Source organism: Rhopilema esculentum, chromosome 10, assembly GCF_057945365.1.
Source record: "Rhopilema esculentum isolate cy_ngs chromosome 10, ASM5794536v1, whole genome shotgun sequence".
Lineage (NCBI taxonomy): Eukaryota > Metazoa > Cnidaria > Scyphozoa > Rhizostomeae > Rhizostomatidae > Rhopilema > Rhopilema esculentum.
The window spans coordinates 3,677,699-3,699,123 of record NC_142824.1 but is presented as its reverse complement, the minus strand read 5'-3'; the positions used below and the strand labels follow the sequence as shown (position 1 = coordinate 3,699,123).

The 21,425-nt window shown below is 36.4% G+C and overlaps 1 protein-coding gene across 1 annotated transcript; it reads left to right on the top strand.

Annotated features, from left to right (window-relative positions):
- Positions 1-256: 256 nt before the first annotated feature.
- Positions 257-20,383, top strand: LOC135691811 (putative lipid scramblase CLPTM1). The gene is made up of 13 exons (XM_065209792.2): positions 257-596; positions 2,251-2,409; positions 2,703-2,817; positions 3,398-3,477; positions 4,098-4,212; positions 6,825-6,927; positions 8,048-8,189; positions 8,287-8,380; positions 9,401-9,591; positions 11,577-11,669; positions 12,867-13,002; positions 13,808-13,975; positions 19,985-20,383. The coding sequence occupies exons 1-13, from the start codon at positions 288-290 to the stop codon at positions 20,185-20,187; spliced, it is 1,908 nt and encodes a 635-aa protein (XP_065065864.1). The 5' UTR covers positions 257-287; the 3' UTR covers positions 20,188-20,383.
- Positions 20,384-21,425: the final 1,042 nt, after the last annotated feature.

The following is a 21,425-nucleotide window of genomic DNA, read 5'->3' as shown; positions in this document are numbered from 1 at the left end:
AGCAATTACGACTTCTGGTGAGAGTCTTAATTTAGCTTGAAAATTAAAGGTAAAGTGTGAACTTCTCGACTAAAGCAACGAAATACGTTTCTTTGCAATGTCTACATAAAATACGTTAGTGTACATAACCACTTTAAAGTATGTTTCCTCTTTATCAAGTGGGGAGGATGTTTGGATGGTCTGAATGAAAGACACGTTGTCAATGTCATGGGATCACGGTAGCGTGCGGAACATTTTGTCTCGAGGTAGCCTCCCTTCCGTTCTTTCTTGAAGACAGGGTCGTCAAAATGGCCGACTCCACGAAGGACGATGATTCATCAATACAGGTGCGAAGCAGAGGACAGAAAAATGAAGAGACAAATTCACAACCAAATAACCAACAAGAAATACAACAACCAAATCAAAATCCGGCGCCACAGCAGCAAGAAGGCTCGTCGTGGAAAGGGGTCATTCTGCGAATGGTGATATTTTGGGTTGTTCTGAATTTTTTTAGGTCAAAAAGCAGCCCTCCTCAAAATGCTACTTCAGGAGACGGTAAAAGTGTACCACTAGATACCGGACCGTGCTCTAATATCTTCAAAAATGGAGAAAGAATTGTAAGTATACCTTGCTGTAAAATAACTTTATTGTTTTGATTTATCATAAATGTTTAGAAAATTTTGACAACGAAAACTAACACAAAGAGACCCAATTAGACTGCGGGTATAAATGAAAAGTAAAAATCTGAAGTTTGAAAGACTTTTATGCTCTGCCCTGGTTTTGTGTGCTTTATGGAACAAGACAACAACCAGAAATCTTCCACAGAAATGTGACTTTGTTGCCAATATTTTACTCCCAAGGTAACATTTGAGCAAAATATTGACTTTTATTAATCTACACTTACGTGACAAAAGTATTAGGACGATGAATAACAAGATGGCGTCTCCAAAACTAGCATTCTAACATTGATTGAACAAATCTTGCTGTTTTGGTGGGATTCTAGAAATGGGGTCAGCAAAAATGCAAATCCTAGCAAAGTCAATTTATTCCCTACCTTTCTTTGAAAGAAAGGTAACAAAATGTCAAGAAGAAATGGAAAATATCAATGTTTTAGTTTCAATGATGAAAACAAAGAGAATGTTTGAGTATTTGCTGAAACTGCAAGAAAGTTTGGTTGCAGCAAGTTTACAACACATGTTATTTACAAGAACAATAAGTTAACAATGCCGACTACAATTAAAGAATGGTAGGCCAGGGCAGGTTGACTATCTGACTATTGGTTGGGCCTAATGGCATCTGCAAGCTGGCGTTCTGTGCAAAGTCAATCAATGCTGAATATTTTGTCCAATTGTTTGTTGAAAACCCCCATGCAAGTACAGAAGCAACTAATGATTCTTTGCAAATACCATTTATTTTCAAACAAGACATTAAACCTAGTTATATTGCAATTGTGACATAAATTTCCATAAACAATAAGATAATGGTCTTTCAATAACCCCGTCAAAGTCAAAGCCTTGATGTAATTGAAGACAACTGGTTTTCATTAAATAAATACATTAATGGAATCTTCTAAGACCAAAAATAAGCTATTGTGAAATTTTGTTGAGATTTCATCCTGTATCCCAAGATATTTCTTTCGAAAATTGTTTCAGTGAGTTTAAATGCTAATGGTGGCTGCCTAGATTCTTGGAAGTCATCTGACAAAATATAAAATAAAGCAAATGTTACTTGTCTAAAAAGTTTACCTGTTCACAATTTATTAAATTTATATTTATTTTGACAATTGGGTAAAATTGAAACTCTCAACCAGCAATCTTGTTATGTTCCACCAAATTTCTATGCTGTTCTTTGAGCAAAGGATTAGCCACATTTGCTTTGAGGCAATCATTCTAATACTTTTGTCACATAAGTATAGTTAGGTTCTTACCAAAACTTTCAGGTAGGTAAAACTTTTTGTCATATCTAAGACTTATGCTAGATTCATAAAGGCTTTAGTATGTTACTTGATAGATTGGGCAAGCTCACTAGATTTGGTGAGGTTTTATGTAAGCATATGAAATATTTGTTTTGTCAGAAAATGAATTAAAGTTTTATGCCTTGTAGATTTAGTTGCCAGTGCCATTTTTGCACCCATATTAGTGTGTTCAGTTCTTTGCATTGTCACTTTTGTGAAGACAAGGCATAATTGCTTGTTTTGGAATATTTCTATCATAAGATCATTTTGTTTTTTGTTGTTATCATTTATTCACACCAACAAATTCGTTTTAACAGGACCTATATGTTTACTTGTCTGAAAATTCATACCAAAGAAATCTTAGTTCAACAAAAGATCTTATATGGAAAGAATCTGGTATAGAGTATGGGAATTGGGACAGTGGAGAAAACAAAGATGGAAGCATAGAATTTCACCATAAAGTAACAGCCTCTGAGGTCAGTCGATCAAATTACCTTGTGACCAAAATTAATACATCATTTTTCAAGCAATTATTACAGAATGTAAAGCATGCAATATTGATAAGCAAATAAACCAATTTCTGGATTATATAATACAACTTGCATATATCCAAATGACAAAGGAGAAGTTTAATAATAAATTAAACTTAAAGTGTTGAATTTTTCTAATTTGAATAAGTCATCTTCATTCTTGTTCTGTTTTGTGTTTCTTTTTTTACCGTTGGACACAAATTTTGAGATGATGTCACTTATCAATTTTCCCTTTGCAGAATGTGATGCAAAATGGATCTCTTTACTTGCATGTTTTTGCTATAAGAGATGGGTTTTCTGCAGATCCAGAATCTCAATCCTACAATCCACAGGCGTTTGTTAATCAGTCTAGAAGTAAGTGGAATTAAATATCCATTACATGTTTAAAAATGAATATTGTTGTTCAGGTCAATGGATTAGTTAACAGAAGCCATTATGCAAATATCAGAAATCAAGCTATTTGAGTTATTGTAATCAATCATAAAGGCCAACTGAGTTTTTGATCAGTTAACTCAATTTGCCTTTTGTTTGAGATCAATTTGACGTTTCTATTATGCCATAAATGTAGACTTATGAGAAAGGTTTCTTATCATATCAGTTTTATTTTTGAAACACTCCACAGATTATGATTTAGATTTCAGATAGTTAAATTAGGTTGCTGTTGCAAAAATTTATTTAATGAGTTACCTAATTTGGGGATATTATTGTTTAAACAGAATTGAAGAAATTGTTTATGAATGTATGCTAGTTATGTTGAACAAAAGGGCACAGCTGAACCAATCTTTTCAATTAGCAACTAACTCAAAGTTTCTGAAAAAAATAATTTTGAAAAATCACTTTTTTTATTAATTATAGCATCAGTTTGCAAACAGAGTACAATATTAAGCCAATCCTTTGATGATTTTAAACCATGTATATAATTATTTTATTGCAGTGATGACAATCTATCGGAAAAAAAGAATACAAAAGACAAAGAATCTTCTTACTGGACCAACAAATTCGGAAGTTGTCAATGTAAATACCTTTTTATATTTCGGATTGTCCATTTGAGGTGACTAATAGCTCACATCCCCCTCCATGCTCCTCTTGCATCACTCTCCTAAACTAAACCTGAAGGAAAAATCTCTTCCCTCAATCTTGAAAAGAGGTGCTAAAAATTGTCAACACCAGAGGTTCAAGGAGACTTAACCATAATTGCTTCATTTTTTTTTTAAATTTTGGTTGACTTCATTTTAGGTCATTTTAAGTAGATACATTATATTTGTTCTTGTGTGAGGTCACTTGAACAAATGTGGTGAGTTATCCACAGCTCACCTGGAGAAATACTAATGGCCAGGTCTGTGTATCCACAATTACGTTTTTGTTGCTGGCCTTGTCTATTTGTAAGAAAAAACATTTAATCATATTTATAAGTTCAAAACTTTTTTCATAATCATTTTTAGTAGTAATGGCTATATTTATTTTTTGGCATCATTTTTACCAACACACAGCACAGTGTTAAGAACATCTGAAATAAAACAATTTTTAAATATACCGATTTTTAATCGTTCAAAAACTTCTTCTATTGCTTCGTCAGGAATTTCTATTGCCTTTTATCAGTCTGATTTCAATTGTCCTTTTTGGTCCATTTTTAGATCAATTCAAACAAGACGGAAATAATTTCTTATTGGCATCCAAATTTGACCTTAAACCTGGTATATGATCAGACAATGTGGCCGAGAGGCAGTCTCCCTGTGCCATTAAATCAATGTAAATATGTTTGCTTTTTTCATTTTTCTGTCACCTTACCTAATGGGTATTTACCTTAAGAGTGCCCAGAAACACTGTTTGATTTGTCAAACGTAAAGATCATTAAACTAATCTTGTCTGATGCAGGCATTGCACCGAAAGGCACTCGATCGTGTGCGAGCGCCTAAAACTCGTATTAAAAGTGCCATGGAGAGCGATTCAATGAGTAACTGATAAAGTGAATATTTCTACGAACAAAAAATTGCTTTTAAACAATGTTGATCAAACTTAAACAATCTTTAATGACCAGAATATTATGATTTTTTTAGGTTTATATAAGAGTTTATACCACTAATCTTTTAATGACATTCGATTCTTGATTATATATCTGGTTTCTCTTAAAGCCACGTCTACAAGAATACATTTCAAAATAAGACTTTGTTTCCTACGCATCGAAAGTAAAAGGATATAAAAACACATTGGAGAGTTGTATCATTGGAAAACGCAATGATATTTAAAAATGCATCGTTTTCCGTTTGGTCACAAACGTAGTGTGTAGTTATGGCCAAAGACCTATTCATAGAATACTGTGTAGAAGTAAATACCACGCAGTATCATACCCAGGACCCAGAGGTGCGGTGCTCTGGGAACTCAATCTCCATTATCAATACATAAAGGAACCGATTTCTACTTTTGCTACTGTTTTCTGCAACATTTGATTAGGGGATTTAAAATGAAGATATTGAAGACTATTTAAAGGTTATTATTTGAGGAAGATTATTGCAGATATCATCTATGCATTGAGCTGAGGTTGTACCACAAAGGCAAAGAAACAAATTCTCACAATAATTTCTCTTCCCTGACTACTAAAGAGACTTTCAATCGACTCATATTTATAATATATTCCATCTTTTAACATCTAGCATATCGCTATGATTGTTTGGACAGTTCACATTAGTGATCCATAAGTAAAGCACAGAGGATTTGATTTAGGCCCCTTTTTAAGCTAATGTTGTGATTTGTTGTAAATGAGAGGGAAGTGAGCTTTTTATGTAACGGGAAATGTTGTTATTCAGAAGGAGGGTGTGCCCCGGGCTTCTTGCCTTTCGCGTAAACTTTAGATCGGCAGATGCTGCTTGAAAAGCTCAAATCGCACGAGTTCATTAGAATTCAAACAATTCTGTTGAAAATCTCTTTTGTTAATCGTAACCATAAAAACGTTACATTTTGCCTAACCGTGAGTTTTTTTTTGGGTATCAAATTACAACCCTCATAAGTAGAATAAAGATCGAACTAGCATCCTTAATAGTTATAAAACAGTCTTTCAGTATTTCTTATAGATGCAAGGAGGCATGCCCCCTACCAATATTTCCTAAAGCCCCGTTAAAACGCTCTCAACATTTCACTAAACATCGCTCAACATTTCACTAAACATCGCTCAACATTTGTAGAGTGCAAATGTTGAGAGCGTTTTAACACCCTGTTCAATGATGTTGAATGGTGTTGAGCGGTGTTCAGCGATGTTGAGTGGAGTTTGAACTGATTTAAAAATGTTCACCGCTACGACTCAACATTTCTATTGTCAAAGGTGTTGTTGGGAGATGTTGAGAGTGTTTTAACACCCCATACAATAATGTTCTGTCGACGTAAGCTCGCTAGACTTGGATTTTGCGGGCCAAAGAAAGAAATAGGCTTCAACGCGTCAAGAAGATCAGAAGATCAGACGTTGAATTTTATAAATAGTAATGGGAAACCATGAGACGTTGAATTTTATAAATAGTAATGGGAAACCATGAAGAACGCTTGGAAACAGTTGGCAGTGAAAGCAAATCGGATAGCAATTCAAAGCAAGTTGCAAGACCAAAATCCTGACCTTGGGAAATCATCAGGCATCTACTGTTAGAGGGAAAGAGTATCCAAAACACCCTATCTAAACAGCGAATTCCATTGTCTTGGAACTCTGAGAGTCCGAAGTTCATCCCTCAACGAATGTTGAGTCGAATTGTTGCGAGCGTTTTAACATCTATATTCAATATCACGAAACATCACTAAATATCACTGTACAAATGTTGAGCGATGTTCAGTGCAATGTTGGGAACGTTTTAACTGGGTTTAAGAGGAAATTTATTTTCTTTTGGTCTTGACTTGATTTATTGATTTTAAATGTTTGGCCTTTTCTTTTTCACTTTGGCGCTCCAATCTTCAAAATTCTCTGCTCACCCTGAAATGTGAAGCATAGCTATCTAAACGGGTGACTAGCAAAGTGCTCGAAAACTAAGGGCTTTCTAGGCTATTAGCATAGGTTTGGGACTCGTCTGATTTTGGCACCGCATCACCACATGATGTAGACAGGTAACTCTACACCAAGGCACCAAGGCATTAACCCTAAAACCATATGCATGACAATACTTTAAGCATTTGGCTACGCCCATCAAATGATGTAGACAGCCTACCTCTACACCAAGGCACAAAAGCATTGATCCTAAAACCATGTGCATGACAATATTTAAGCATTTGGCTACACCCATCAAATGATACCGATTCTTGAAATGCAACCAATGTTGACATTTGAGTGTTTAATTAAAATGTTTCATTAATTTCTCAAGGTATCAAATGTCTTTTTCTGTCCACAGATATCATGTTCGATAACCACACAAATGTTTATTACCCAGTTCTGTACCTCAATGACTATTGGAATTATGCAGCGGACAACATGCCTATCAACGACACGACCCCGTAAGAATTCTGTTAAGATTATTTATGCCTGTTGGTCCGGATTCAGCATTCGCAGTAGCAAGATGCAGGCTAAGAAAAAACACAATCGGCCTTCCTTTGATGTCTATTTCATGTTTATTCATGCCTATTCAAATAGCGTTATCTGCTAGATTTATCCTGATCCCTCGGCTTGACTATCATATCTTATTCCTTTCATAAACGTCTCAGGGTATGTTGCCCTCGAGGCAGCAGCCCACCTAAATGCAACACTGTTACGTGTCAGCTTTCCATCTTCGCAAACCTAAATCCTAGTAATTCCCATATCCTTCACTCCTTGCTGCTAGTTGAACATCCTTTTCATCATTTTCTTCGCATTTTCTATCTAACCAGCCATATCTTTTCAACACCCATCTCTTGTTCCTTTACCCGGCACGGTATAAAGCAACTTTCATTTGTATTCATAAGTGTAATGTTTAAGACACATAGCTTCCTATTCTGTTTATATGTTTTACCCAATAAGTTTTAATACTGCCAGATTGCATTATAGAATGAGAACAATATATTTCTAACTTCTGTGAACGGTTATGTATAATCTTTATTGTTTGTTCAGTTCAGTTGTTTGTATCGGCAAATGAATAATATAAGCCCTTATGAACAATCATTTTCACTTTACTTCTGAAGCTATTGGGTTGAGGCAGTTGTTAGTCAGTGCCTGCACATAATCAAACATTCAAAGGCCATTCATTGTTAAAAATTTGATGGTCCTGCTAGCACAACTTACGGAACAGCTAAAGTACAAAGACAAAGGCATTGCCAGTGATACTTTGACTTTGTAACTTTCCATCCTTTATCCCTACAGTTTGCAGTCCACCTAGTTTTATGGTTTTGCAAGTTCTCCTGAAATTACGCTTTTCTAAAGTGTTTTGGGCATATCTGTATCCGCTGTTGGTCCTGTATCTATTATTTCCGTGTTCAACTCTTATTCTTAGAGATTGCTATAGGATTACGTAAATGGAACACTTTTTTTCTTTTTCATCTAACGTATGAATTTGCTTTTTTGGCCTAAATAAATGTGACATCGTCCTTTGGTCTATGACGCAGGCTCACGTCGTCCTTAACCCGTATCGTTATTTCCACCTAGGATTTTGGATTTGCACCTGACGTTCAGCCCTCTTTCACTATTCAAATGGCAAATGTATGTTTCCCAAAAGATGAGATCACAATGGAACGAATACTTAGGTGACACTATGCAACATACAGATGAAGAGGAAGACATGCTCAAGGTATTAAGCTCTGATAAGATGACTTTGCTTCGTTTTTAAAACTGCATTTTTTGGCTTGATCCGATTTCTTTTGCTCAAATGTCATTTTTCTTTCCAGCGAACGTTGAGAGAAACGAACCCCTACCTTCTTGGACTAACAATGGTGGTTTCACTTGTTCATAGCGTTTTCGAGTTCTTGGCGTTTAAAAATGGTATGTATACAAAACTTTTCAATCACATTTTTTGTACTAAGGTAGAAATGCACCAGAAATGCATAATCTGAGAACTATTGTGGCGGTTTTCAACTACAGTTTGGACACCGAATGTCCTGGTATTTTTTTGCAAAGTTTTGCGGGAACATTGCAGCTCTGCTTCCGTGATACTTCTTCTGACGTTTCACTTCTTCACAGTGTACGTAACCCTTACGTAGTAATGTTTATATAAGATTACTTCTGCTTGGAGAAATGAAAAGCTACTTTGGATCTTTGCTACTGATCCACTTCATATAATGCAGTATGAAAACAGATACACGCTTTTTTGCAAGAACAACCCTTATAAGAAACTTCAGGCTGGATTTTGCCCAAAAATAAGACAATATAAGAGGTCAGGCAGGTTGAAATTCGATAAAACTCAAGTAATTAGAGAATAGCAACAGAAAACGGAAAGCGATAAGCGATAAAAAAAATGCGAAACGCCAGGCTGAAACTAGAGCCAAGTGTTCTTGTAAAAACTTGTATTTCGAAGGGTAGCTTGCTTGCCTTAATACACAAATCCAACTTGCAGCCTTATTTTGAAAAGTTCTTCAAGTTCTTTTGTACAAAATTATTGACATCCGATTCGGATTAAGAGCAAAAAGTTTAGTCTACCTGGAAGTTTTCATTATGTTATTGCTCACGATAATGAATTTATGACGACATGAAGATTAGAATTTTTTAAGGGATTGGACCGTGATTGGCAACTAAAAGGGTAAAGTTTCACCTGGGACGAATTTTGCAGGAACCCCTTACAGGCTTTCAAACTTCATTTTTCTTTAAAATCCAAGATACAAGCACAAACCATATGTTAATTTGTATCTGGCCTAAAACTGTGCTGATGAAACCAAATCTGAGCTTAAACAAGTCGTGCAATGAAGTTTTGAGAAATTTCCAAAATGAGGCCGTAAGTTGAATTGTTGTATTTGAAAATCTCATTTTTAAACCTGGCCATTGATGGTGTGTGTTTGAAATTTTCAGATATCCAGTTCTGGAGAAGCCGAAAGTCACTCGAGGGGTTATCTGTTAGATCAGTGTTTTTCAATGTCTTCCAGTCTCTCATCGTTGTCCTGTACGTGCTTGATAACGAGACTAATATGGTTGTCGTTGTCAGCTGTTGCGTTGGACTGGTGATAGAGTTATGGAAAATCACTAAGGTTGTTGACATAAAGGTAAGTTTGACTTGAGATTGTTTATGTTTAAGGACAACACTGAAGCGAGTGAACCTAAATGGTTTCTTATATGCCAGAAAGCAGGGCGGGTATTGCAGTCCACTTTATGTGTCCAGCCAGCACTTTCTGTTTAACGACCGCACTTCTTTAAAAAAACAAAGAGATTTTTAAATTCATCATTTATTTATCAACTTTTCAACTAAATGAGATTCTTTATAAGTAGCTTAAGTTTTCAAGAAGCGGTCTTATTTTCATTCTGATACATTGTATCTTGTTTTTCGAAGACTTCGTTTGTCATTTGTAACAAGGCTGTCCTAAATGTTTTGATTCTGTGAACACCGTGTATTAACATAAAACCTTCTAAGGTATGACACTTTGCGAATTTTTGCGAGACGTGCTTAAAGACTCATTGCTAACAATAAACCTTTGGGAGGTGGCAAATTATCCAGGCGACAATCCAAACAATGGCAGTAAACTTCTACGGATTAACCATAATTTTTTTCAGACTGTCTGAAAATGCATTATGGGATGCTTGCGTAGCGCAATGGCTCATTGTTAGCAATGAGTCTTTAAGTTTTTGTCTGACACTCTTTATAGTATAAAGCTTCAGAATAATTCTAAGCTTCGAAGATTCATTCGCTAAGAAATATTTTTACCCAGCTGCCTGTTGAATCTATGTAATATACTATAGCACTTAATAGTACTAGTACTAGAAATAGTACTAGAAACTATTATACTTTTTTCATCAATAAGCAGGACACTCTTTGAAATATCAAACACCCCAAAATATCATTCTGAAGGCTGTTTTCTCATCTGACCATGTACGAAGCGTTAAAATGCCATGTTTGCCGAGCAGTTATGGTCCTTGTCATGTCATTGCAAAACAGCAGGCGAAGTTGCAAAGTGAAACAAGCATCTTTCATTTTTTGACACAAATCATTCAGCTCCTGCGCTGTATCACCAAAGTAACCGATGCATTTGGCATAAGTCAACGAAGGAGTTGTAAAATAGCTATTTTTCTTAAATTTCTTTTTATTCAACACAATAATTGTTAAGTCTCGTTTATCCAGTCCCTCCGAGGTTGAAAGCTTTGTACTAAGAATAGAGGATCTGTTTCTTACTTTGTAATTTTGTCTGCTGTTTTGCCATAGCAAGGCCTAAGACTACTCGCCAAGCGTGATGTTTTTAGGCTTTTTAAATGGTCCAATCGTAAAATGGCTTCTACAATGGCGTTTTTTTGGAAATTCGAAAAATAACATTTTTTGGAATTTTCAAAGAATGACCCCCTATTGCGTTTAATAGCGCCTCTGGTTCATCTTGGTTCTCTTATGATACCTTGATTCTCTTATGCTAACTTGATACTATCAAGATTGTGCGAAAAATCGGAAAATCATGCACCACACTGTTAATTGATAAAAAGATACGAAGACAATATAATATTTTGTTTTGGTTAAATGTTTTATGTTACGACAGCTTCGTCTTAGAATTTCGCATAAGTCAGTCAGCCATAAATTAAATCAGTTTTCCCTTCAATCGTTTCCTTGGCTGATGAATGTCGGTTTAAACTCTTTTTTTATAAGAAACAAAGGTTGATGTTGAGTACTCCAGTTTCTTAATGTTCTGGAAATATCAATACTTATTATTTCTTAAGAGTTTCTTAATTATGATGTCATGAATGATGTTATGAAATGTTTGCGACCTTTTTTATCACGTCAAGAAATTCGCTTCCGTTCCGATGCTGTATTTAGGTATGGGAAGTATTTTTATCCCTTGTATCTTAAGTTCTAGGCCAACAGGGCAATCTTGTACTTGGATTTTACAACATTTCGTTGTTCTCAGTTTTATCACGATTTAATAGTTTCTTAATTTTTTTGCTTCGAGTACTAAAGTATCTTAATTTTTTCTGACTGTCCAGTACTCGTTTCTTATAGCCATAAAAAATGAGTGTATTGTATTTTATGGTAGTAAAACTCTTTTGGTTTTAGCTTGATGTTGAAAACAGATGGGGACCGTTTCCAAGTATAAGAATGCAAGACAAATCTTCGTATCAAGAATCGCCAACGAAGAAATTTGATATGGTTATTATTTTTATGTTTTTCTTGCAAATTTATTCTCATTGGAAAGATCTTTTCTGATTATGTATATTGTCTTAACAGATGGCTAGATGTTACGCATTGATATTGGTAGAGAAAATTGAATTGAGGATTAATGTCAGTGGGTTGTACTTAGAAACTTCAATTTATTTTTTATATCTTTACTAATTCGAGAAAAAGCTGTTTTCCCCTATCTAAAATAACTGGTTTTCAAAATCGTTTGTAGTACTTAATCATGTTTTCATGAAGAAAAGAGGATTAGAGTTTTTAAAATTTGCCGAAAAAAGCCTTTAACTCTTGGCTGCAAGGATTCATTGTTGACTCACCACCATTGCAAAGTTTGTTTGGAAAGTGTAACTAAGACTTGTGCACGGCTTTTAGATATGAAAGTAATACTATTTTTAATATAAAAATACCATTTAAAACAAACTTAGTGCTGTTATTAGTTTTTGAAACTCAATTAGACTGTGCGTAAGTCCTTTAGCTATTTCAAACGGAACCACTCTCCCACCTTCTCAAATAGTGTTTCAAACATTGTCAGATACTGCTACAAACCTTGTCAAACAGGGCTAAAAACTTCACAAGCCTCTGTTCTAATCCTTACCAACCTCTATTTAAAAAGCTCACCAACTTCTGTTTTAAACCTTCCCAAGTATTTTTAAAACCTTGCAAAATTTGTTTCAAACCTTACTAGCCTCTGTTTCTGAACTTATAAAACACTTTTTCAAATCTCGGCAAACATGTTTCAAACCTTGCCAACCTTTGTTTCAAACTTTATAAAACTCTGTTTTAAACCTTACCTAGCGCAGTTCACACTTTGGCAAACACTTCGCAAATACAGTTTTAACCCTTACCGAAAATGTTTCAAACCTTACCTAGCACTGTTTAACATTTTATAGAGTTCTTTTGCAGACAAGTTACTCTTAATTTCTTCAATATATAAGTGATAGACTTACTTTACATTGTTAAGTTGATTATAAATAAAGAACTCCTCTGAAGGTTTACCCTGGACCTTGGTTGTAAAATTATAAAGATATGTAGCGATTCTGTTAGCGTAACAAACACAGAATTTCATAATACATGATGGAATTTGGTTGATCAATAGAAATCCCACTGTTAAAACCTAGTTAGTATTTGCGCTAAGTAGCCAACATTAACTTGAAATGTTTTTCAATTCTTTAGCTTGCTTTCAAGTACTTGTCATGGCTCTTGTTTCCATTGCTTGGCTGCTATTCCATCTATTCGCTGATTTACAACGAACATAAGGGATGGTATTCCTTCGTTTTGAGCATCATGTACGGATTTCTGCTTACTTTCGGTGAGTCTTCTTCTACTTATTATCGTTTCTTTGTTGCTGACTATATAGAGAAGATGCAGTGCTCAGCCCATCTCTTAAACGTGCAAAACTAGCTTAGGCCAGTCCGAGGTTTTCCGAGCCCGTTTTTACAGTGGCTCTTGGGCAAACCCAGAAAAGTTTGCACGGTGTAGAAAGGGGGTCAAGATCGTTTTGCTACACTTGATTTATGGAGTTCAAGGTACCAAGAGGGCATTTGCAGAAAACCTGAATGATAAAATGGCAAGCACATTTCTTGGTTTTGGCTACCTTTTTATTAACGATGCATTTTTAGACACGATGTAAGTGGCGCAGTGGACTAATGGGGGGATCGGTGTAAGAGCGACTTATAAGGGCCCCACTTCTTAAGGGATCCCAAATGCCAAGATTTTTAGAACCAAGGAGACCCCAAGCAATTTATCCTATGGCCTCAATCATTTCTGTTACATCATTACAAGGGGTGCATTGTTAGACCAAAAGTGAATTTTTATTTCACGTATATCAGTAGAAAGAAACGTTTTTTCTGCCTTATGTGCATAAGTGGAATTAGGACTTTCCATGCAAGTTGAAAACGTTTTAAGCAGATCCACATATAGCGTTGATTAGAAACGTTTTTAGTTTTAGTAAAATAGAACCAGCAAAACTGTTTTTGTTTTCACAAATGTTTATTTCTACTCTTTATCCTGATTTCATGTATATATAAATTCCTAATAGTTTTGCGAACACATTTGCAATTATTCATTCGCAATGTTGAGTTGTCTTGTTTTGAATTATTTATTTACTTTTTCAGGCTTCATAATGATGACCCCACAGCTGTTTATAAATTACAAAATGAAATCCGTAGCCCATCTGCCCTGGCGAATGCTTACATATAAAGCTTTAAACACGTTTATAGACGATATATTTGCATTTGTTATCAAAATGCCAACTTTGTACAGAATTGGCTGCCTACGAGACGGTACGTTTCTAACTACATCCAACTAAACAACGTTTTAGAAAGCATTTAAGAAGTTGTAAGGCTTGGAAAGGAATATCTGACTGCTAAAGGGATAAACTGTTGGATTCTCTTTTCTGTTTTTATTTTGTATGTTCGAATTAACTTTAGAAATCTCTCTGTTTGCTGAATCAGAAAATTGATTTTTTGTTTTTATGGAATTCTCTACTTGCATTGGTTTTGTATAAAATGATTTTCTTCCGTATTCGAACTCTATAAATGTTTTAATTCTTGAATAACTACCCTGCATTCTCTTGAATAACTACCCTGCATTCTCTTGAATAGCTACCCTGCATTCTCTTGAATAGCTACCCTGCATTCTCTTGAATAGCTACCCTGCATTCTCTTGAATAACTACCCTGTATTCTCTTGAATAGCTACCCTGCATTCTCTTGAATAGCTACCCTGCATTCTCTTGAATAGCTACCCTGCATTCTCTTGAATAGCTACCCTGCATTCTCTTGAATAGCTACCCTGCATTCTCTTGAATAGCTACCCTGCATTCTCTTGAATAGCTACCCTGCATTCTCTTGAATAACTACCCTGTATTCTCTTGAATAACTACCCTGCATTCTCTTGAATAACTACCCTGTATTCTCTTGAATAACTACCCTGCATTCTCTTGAATAGCTACCCTGTATTCTCTTGAATAGCTACCCTGTATTCTCTTGAATAGCTACCCTGCATTCTCTTGAATAGCTACCCTGTATTCTCTTGAATAGCTACCCTGCATTCTCTTGAATAACTACCCTGTATTCTCTTGAATAGCTACCCTGCATTCTCTTGAATAGCTACCCTGTATTCTCTTGAATAACTACCCTGTATTCTCTTGAATAGCTACCCTGCATTCTCTTGAATAACTACCCTGTATTCTCTTGAATAACTACCCTGTATTCTCTTGAATAGCTACCCTGCATTCTCTTGAATAACTACCCTGTATTCTCTTGAATAGCTACCCTGCATTCTCTTGAATAACTACCCTGTATTCTCTTGAATAGCTACCCTGCATTCTCTTGAATAGCTACCCTGCATTCTCTTGAATAACTACCCTGTATTCTCTTGAATAGCTACCCTGCATTCTCTTGAATAACTACCCTGTATTCTCTTGAATAGCTACCCTGCATTCTCTTGAATAACTACCCTGTATTCTCTTGAATAACTACCCTGCATTCTCTTGAATAACTACCCTGCATTCTCTTGAATAGCTACCCTGTATTCTCTTGAATAACTACCCTGTATTCTCTTGAATAGCTACCCTGCATTCTCTTGAATAACTACCCTGTATTCTCTTGAATAGCTACCCTGCATTCTCTTGAATAGCTACCCTGCATTCTCTTGAATAGCTACCCTGCATTCTCTTGAATAACTACCCTGTATTCTCTTGAATAACTACCCTGTATTCTCTTGAATAGCTACCCTGCATTCTCTTGAATAGCTACCCTGCATTCTCTTGAATAGCTACCCTGCATTCTCTTGAATAACTACCCTGCATTCTCTTGAATAACTACCCTGTATTCTCTTGAATAACTACCCTGTATTCTCTTGAATAGCTACCCTGCATTCTCTTGAATAACTACCCTGCATTCTCTTGAATAACTACCCTGCATTCTCTTGAATAACTACCCTGCATTCTCTTGAATAGCTACCCTGCATTCTCTTGAATAGCTACCCTGCATTCTCTTGAATAGCTACCCTGCATTCTCTTGAATAACTACCCTGCATTCTCTTGAATAACTACCCTGTATTCTCTTGAATAGCTACCCTGCATTCTCTTGAATAACTACCCTGTATTCTCTTGAATAACTACCCTGCATTCTCTTGAATAGCTACCCTGCATTCTCTTGAATAACTACCCTGCATTCTCTTGAATAGCTACCCTGCATTCTCTTGAATAGCTACCCTGCATTCTCTTGAATAACTACCCTGCATTCTCTTGAATAGCTACCCTGCATTCTCTTGAATAACTACCCTGCATTCTCTTGAATAGCTACCCTGCATTCTCTTGAATAACTACCCTGCATTCTCTTGAATAGCTACCCTGCATTCTCTTGAATAGCTACCCTGCATTCTCTTGAATAGCTACCCTGTATTCTCTTGAATAACTACCCTGCATTCTCTTGAATAACTACCCTGTATTCTCTTGAATAACTACCCTGCATTCTCTTGAATAGCTACCCTGCATTCTCTTGAATAGCTACCCTGCATTCTCTTGAATAGCTACCCTGTATTCTCTTGAATAACTACCCTGTATTCTCTTGAATAACTACCCTGCATTCTCTTGAATAGCTACCCTGCATTCTCTTGAATAACTACCCTGCATTCTCTTGAATAGCTACCCTGCATTCTCTTGAATAGCTACCCTGTATTCTCTTGAATAACTACCCTGCATTCTCTTGAATAGCTACCCTGCATTCTCTTGAATAGCTACCCTGTATTCTCTTGAATAACTACCCTGCATTCTCTTGAATAACTACCCTGTATTCTCTTGAATAACTACCCTGTATTCTCTTGAATAACTACCCTGTATTCTCTTGAATAGCTACCCTGTATTCTCTTGAATAGCTACCCTGCATTCTCTTGAATAGCTACCCTGTATTCTCTTGAATAACTACCCTGCATTCTCTTGAATAGCTACCCTGCATTCTCTTGAATAACTACCCTGCATTCTCTTGAATAGCTACCCTGCATTCTCTTGAATAGCTACCCTGTATTCTCTTGAATAACTACCCTGCATTCTCTTGAATAACTACCCTGTATTCTCTTGAATAACTACCCTGTATTCTCTTGAATAGCTACCCTGCATTCTCTTGAATAGCTACCCTGTATTCTCTTGAATAACTACCCTGCATTCTCTTGAATAGCTACCCTGCATTCTCTTGAATAACTACCCTGCATTCTCTTGAATAGCTACCCTGCATTCTCTTGAATAGCTACCCTGTATTCTCTTGAATAACTACTCTGCATTCTCTTGAATAACTACCCTGTATTCTCTTGAATAACTACCCTGTATTCTCTTGAATAGCTACCCTGTATTCTCTTGAATAACTACCCTGTATTCTCTTGAATAACTACCCTGCATTCTCTTGAATAGCTACCCTGCATTCTCTTGAATAACTACCCTGCATTCTCTTGAATAGCTACCCTGCATTCTCTTGAATAACTACCCTGTATTCTCTTGAATAACTACCCTGTATTCTCTTGAATAGCTACCCTGCATTCTCTTGAATAACTACCCTGCATTCTCTTGAATAGCTACCCTGCATTCTCTTGAATAGCTACCCTGTATTCTCTTGAATAACTACCCTGTATTCTCTTGAATAGCTACCCTGCATTCTCTTGAATAGCTACCCTGCATTCTCTTGAATAGCTACCCTGCATTCTCTTGAATAGCTACCCTGCATTCTCTTGAATAACTACCCTGTATTCTCTTGAATAGCTACCCTGTATTCTCTTGAATAACTACCCTGTATTCTCTTGAATAACTACCCTGTATTCTCTTGAATAGCTACCCTGCATTCTCTTGAATAGCTACCCTGCATTCTCTTGAATAGCTACCCTGCATTCTCTTGAATAACTACCCTGTATTCTCTTGAATAACTACCCTGTATTCTCTTGAATAGCTACCCTGCATTCTCTTGAATAGCTACCCTGCATTCTCTTGAATAACTACCCTGTATTCTCTTGAATAGCTACCCTGCATTCTCTTGAATAGCTACCCTGCATTCTCTTGAATAACTACCCTGTATTCTCTTGAATAACTACCCTGCATTCTCTTGAATAACTACCCTGTATTCTCTTGAATAACTACCCTGTATTCTCTTGAATAACTACCCTGTATTCTCTTGAATAGCTACCCTGCATTCTCTTGAATAGCTACCCTGTATTCTCTTGAATAACTACCCTGTATTCTCTTGAATAACTACCCTGTATTCTCTTGAATAGCTACCCTGCATTCTCTTGAATAGCTACCCTGCATTCTCTTGAATAGCTACCCTGCATTCTCTTGAATAACTACCCTGCATTCTCTTGAATAACTACCCTGTATTCTCTTGAATAACTACCCTGTATTCTCTTGAATAGCTACCCTGCATTCTCTTGAATAGCTACCCTGCATTCTCTTGAATAACTACCCTGTATTCTCTTGAATAGCTACCCTGCATTCTCTTGAATAACTACCCTGCATTCTCTTGAATAACTACCCTGTATTCTCTTGAATAGCTACCCTGCATTCTCTTGAATAACTACCCTGCATTCTCTTGAATAGCTACCCTGTATTCTCTTGAATAGCTACCCTGTATTCTCTTGAATAGCTACCCTGCATTCTCTTGAATAGCTACCCTGCATTCTCTTGAATAGCTACCCTGCATTCTCTTGAATAGCTACCCTGCATTCTCTTGAATAGCTACCCTGCATTCTCTTGAATAACTACCCTGTATTCTCTTGAATAACTACCCTGCATTCTCTTGAATAACTACCCTGTATTCTCTTGAATAACTACCCTGTATTCTCTTGAATAACTACCCTGTATTCTCTTGAATAGCTACCCTGCATTCTCTTGAATAGCTACCCTGTATTCTCTTGAATAACTACCCTGTATTCTCTTGAATAACTACCCTGTATTCTCTTGAATAGCTACCCTGCATTCTCTTGAATAGCTACCCTGCATTCTCTTGAATAGCTACCCTGCATTCTCTTGAATAACTACCCTGCATTCTCTTGAATAACTACCCTGTATTCTCTTGAATAACTACCCTGTATTCTCTTGAATAGCTACCCTGCATTCTCTTGAATAGCTACCCTGCATTCTCTTGAATAACTACCCTGTATTCTCTTGAATAGCTACCCTGCATTCTCTTGAATAACTACCCTGCATTCTCTTGAATAGCTACCCTGTATTCTCTTGAATAGCTACCCTGCATTCTCTTGAATAACTACCCTGCATTCTCTTGAATAGCTACCCTGTATTCTCTTGAATAGCTACCCTGTATTCTCTTGAATAGCTACCCTGCATTCTCTTGAATAGCTACCCTGCATTCTCTTGAATAGCTACCCTGCATTCTCTTGAATAACTACCCTGTATTCTCTTGAATAACTACCCTGCATTCTCTTGAATAACTACCCTGTATTCTCTTGAATAACTACCCTGTATTCTCTTGAATAGCTACCCTGCATTCTCTTGAATAACTACCCTGCATTCTCTTGAATAGCTACCCTGCATTCTCTTGAATAGCTACCCTGCATTCTCTTGAATAGCTACCCTGCATTCTCTTGAATAACTACCCTGTATTCTCTTGAATAACTACCCTGTATTCTCTTGAATAGCTACCCTGCATTCTCTTGAATAACTACCCTGCATTCTCTTGAATAGCTACCCTGCATTCTCTTGAATAGCTACCCTGCATTCTCTTGAATAACTACCCTGTATTCTCTTGAATAACTACCCTGCATTCTCTTGAATAGCTACCCTGCATTCTCTTGAATAACTACCCTGCATTCTCTTGAATAGCTACCCTGCATTCTCTTGAATAGCTACCCTGCATTCTCTTGAATAACTACCCTGTATTCTCTTGAATAACTACCCTGTATTCTCTTGAATAACTACCCTGTATTCTCTTGAATAGCTACCCTGCATTCTCTTGAATAGCTACCCTGCATTCTCTTGAATAGCTACCCTGCATTCTCTTGAATAACTACCCTGTATTCTCTTGAATAACTACCCTGCATTCTCTTGAATAGCTACCCTGCATTCTCTTGAATAACTACCCTGCATTCTCTTGAATAGCTACCCTGCATTCTCTTGAATAGCTACCCTGCATTCTCTTGAATAACTACCCTGTATTCTCTTGAATAACTACCCTGTATTGGAAATATCCCTGCAAATGTCATTGATTTGGATGAAATGTCATTGTTAAGCTTATAAACTTTTATCTTTTTCCAAGAAAATTCAACTACAATTTTTTCTATCTTTTTTAGACATCATCTTCTTTATATTTCTTTACCAAAAATGGATATACCCTGTCGACCACAAAAGGCTCAATGAATTCGGAACAAGTGGAGAAATTGAGGAAAAAATTAGACAAGGCATCAATCCTGCTGAAGAAACTTCAGAAGTTGTATCAAATGGTCACCCTGCTATAACTGAAGAAAAAGTTGAAGAGGATAAAAAGAACGTTTAGTTTTACTTTACGAACTTTAGTTGTTTTGAATTTTGCACGTGCATCTTCTGTTAAGATGCATGTTTAAAAGATAGATACTATTGTTTGCAGTCCCTTAGAAAATGAAAAAATTTGTAAAGAGCTTTTGCGTTCAAGTGCAGCATTCTTCAGACAGTTATTTAGAATATGTGTTGAAAGCAACATGACTTTTTCGAAAGTTATATTTTATTGCTTCATTTCTGTGTCAGTATTTCATAAAATAATCAATAGAGTTCTAAAGCGATGAAGTCACAAAAATATTTTTTTCGAATTTTTAAATTTGAATCCCATTACCCAAAAGAGCATCATGAAATACCTCTAAATGTGCAAAATCATTAAAATGTGTTTCGAATTAGCTGAAATATGGCCGCACCAGCACAGGTTCTTTCCCCATCAAACCTTTAGCAAAACAAAAGTAAATATTTTATCTGGAGCCTTTCATTCTTCTCTATGATGCCAAATGAACACAACAGTTACATAGTCAATGAAACCCTCCATTTTACCACATCGTGGGGTCTCTTGGAATTTCCCCAAACATGTTCTTTACGCCATTTTATTTAGTTTATCTGCTTGTATTGGCTTCGAAGAGTCAGTCCATCTTGTATGCGAGTCAGTCCAACTTTTCATGACACCCCATAAAAAATTATTTAATTTGCGATCCTGTGCTCATATGGGGTCAGTCTATCCTTGACAAGAGTAGACTGCCAATCTTGTCAGAAACAAGGCCGTCGGAAGCGATGGGGGCTGGGGGAGCTTGACCCCCCCCCCAATAAGTCAAACTGCACTATATTTCCTTTATAATAGTGTACTGAATGGGATGCAATACAATAGGTAGCCTCCCCAATATGAATTCCGATGAGACTGAACAACAATGTTAGTTATGAAGGGCATCATTTTGCTTCCGCCTTCCCCCCTCTCCCCCAAGCCAAAAAGGCCAGGCCGCCACTGCTCCATGTCCATTCTTCACAAAGGTTTTTTACATTCCATACATGCCTATCACAGTTTTACATTTATAACATTATTACTTGACGAAGAATATTTCTCACAACAAGGCCAAATTTTCTACTAGGGCTGGGCCTGGCTGAAGGGGGTAAAAACATTATAAGGTTCAAATTTTAATGAGAGAAGCAAAACTTAAGCGCATAATACAAGATTAAGTGCACACACACGAAAACCTGATGTGGAGGATCCACATTGTACTCATCCCTTCGTCATTGTCA

Bases quoted from the DNA above. Each gene is read 5' to 3' on its own strand.
- LOC135691811 (XM_065209792.2), top strand. From the start codon at position 288: ATGGCCGACTCCACGAAGGACGATGATTCATCAATACAGGTGCGAAGC. The intron at 8,381-9,400 runs GTATGTATACAA...TGAAATTTTCAG, and splicing joins GTTCTTGGCGTTTAAAAATG to ATATCCAGTTCTGGAGAAGC. The intron at 11,670-12,866 runs GTTATTATTTTT...TCAATTCTTTAG, and splicing joins CAACGAAGAAATTTGATATG to CTTGCTTTCAAGTACTTGTC.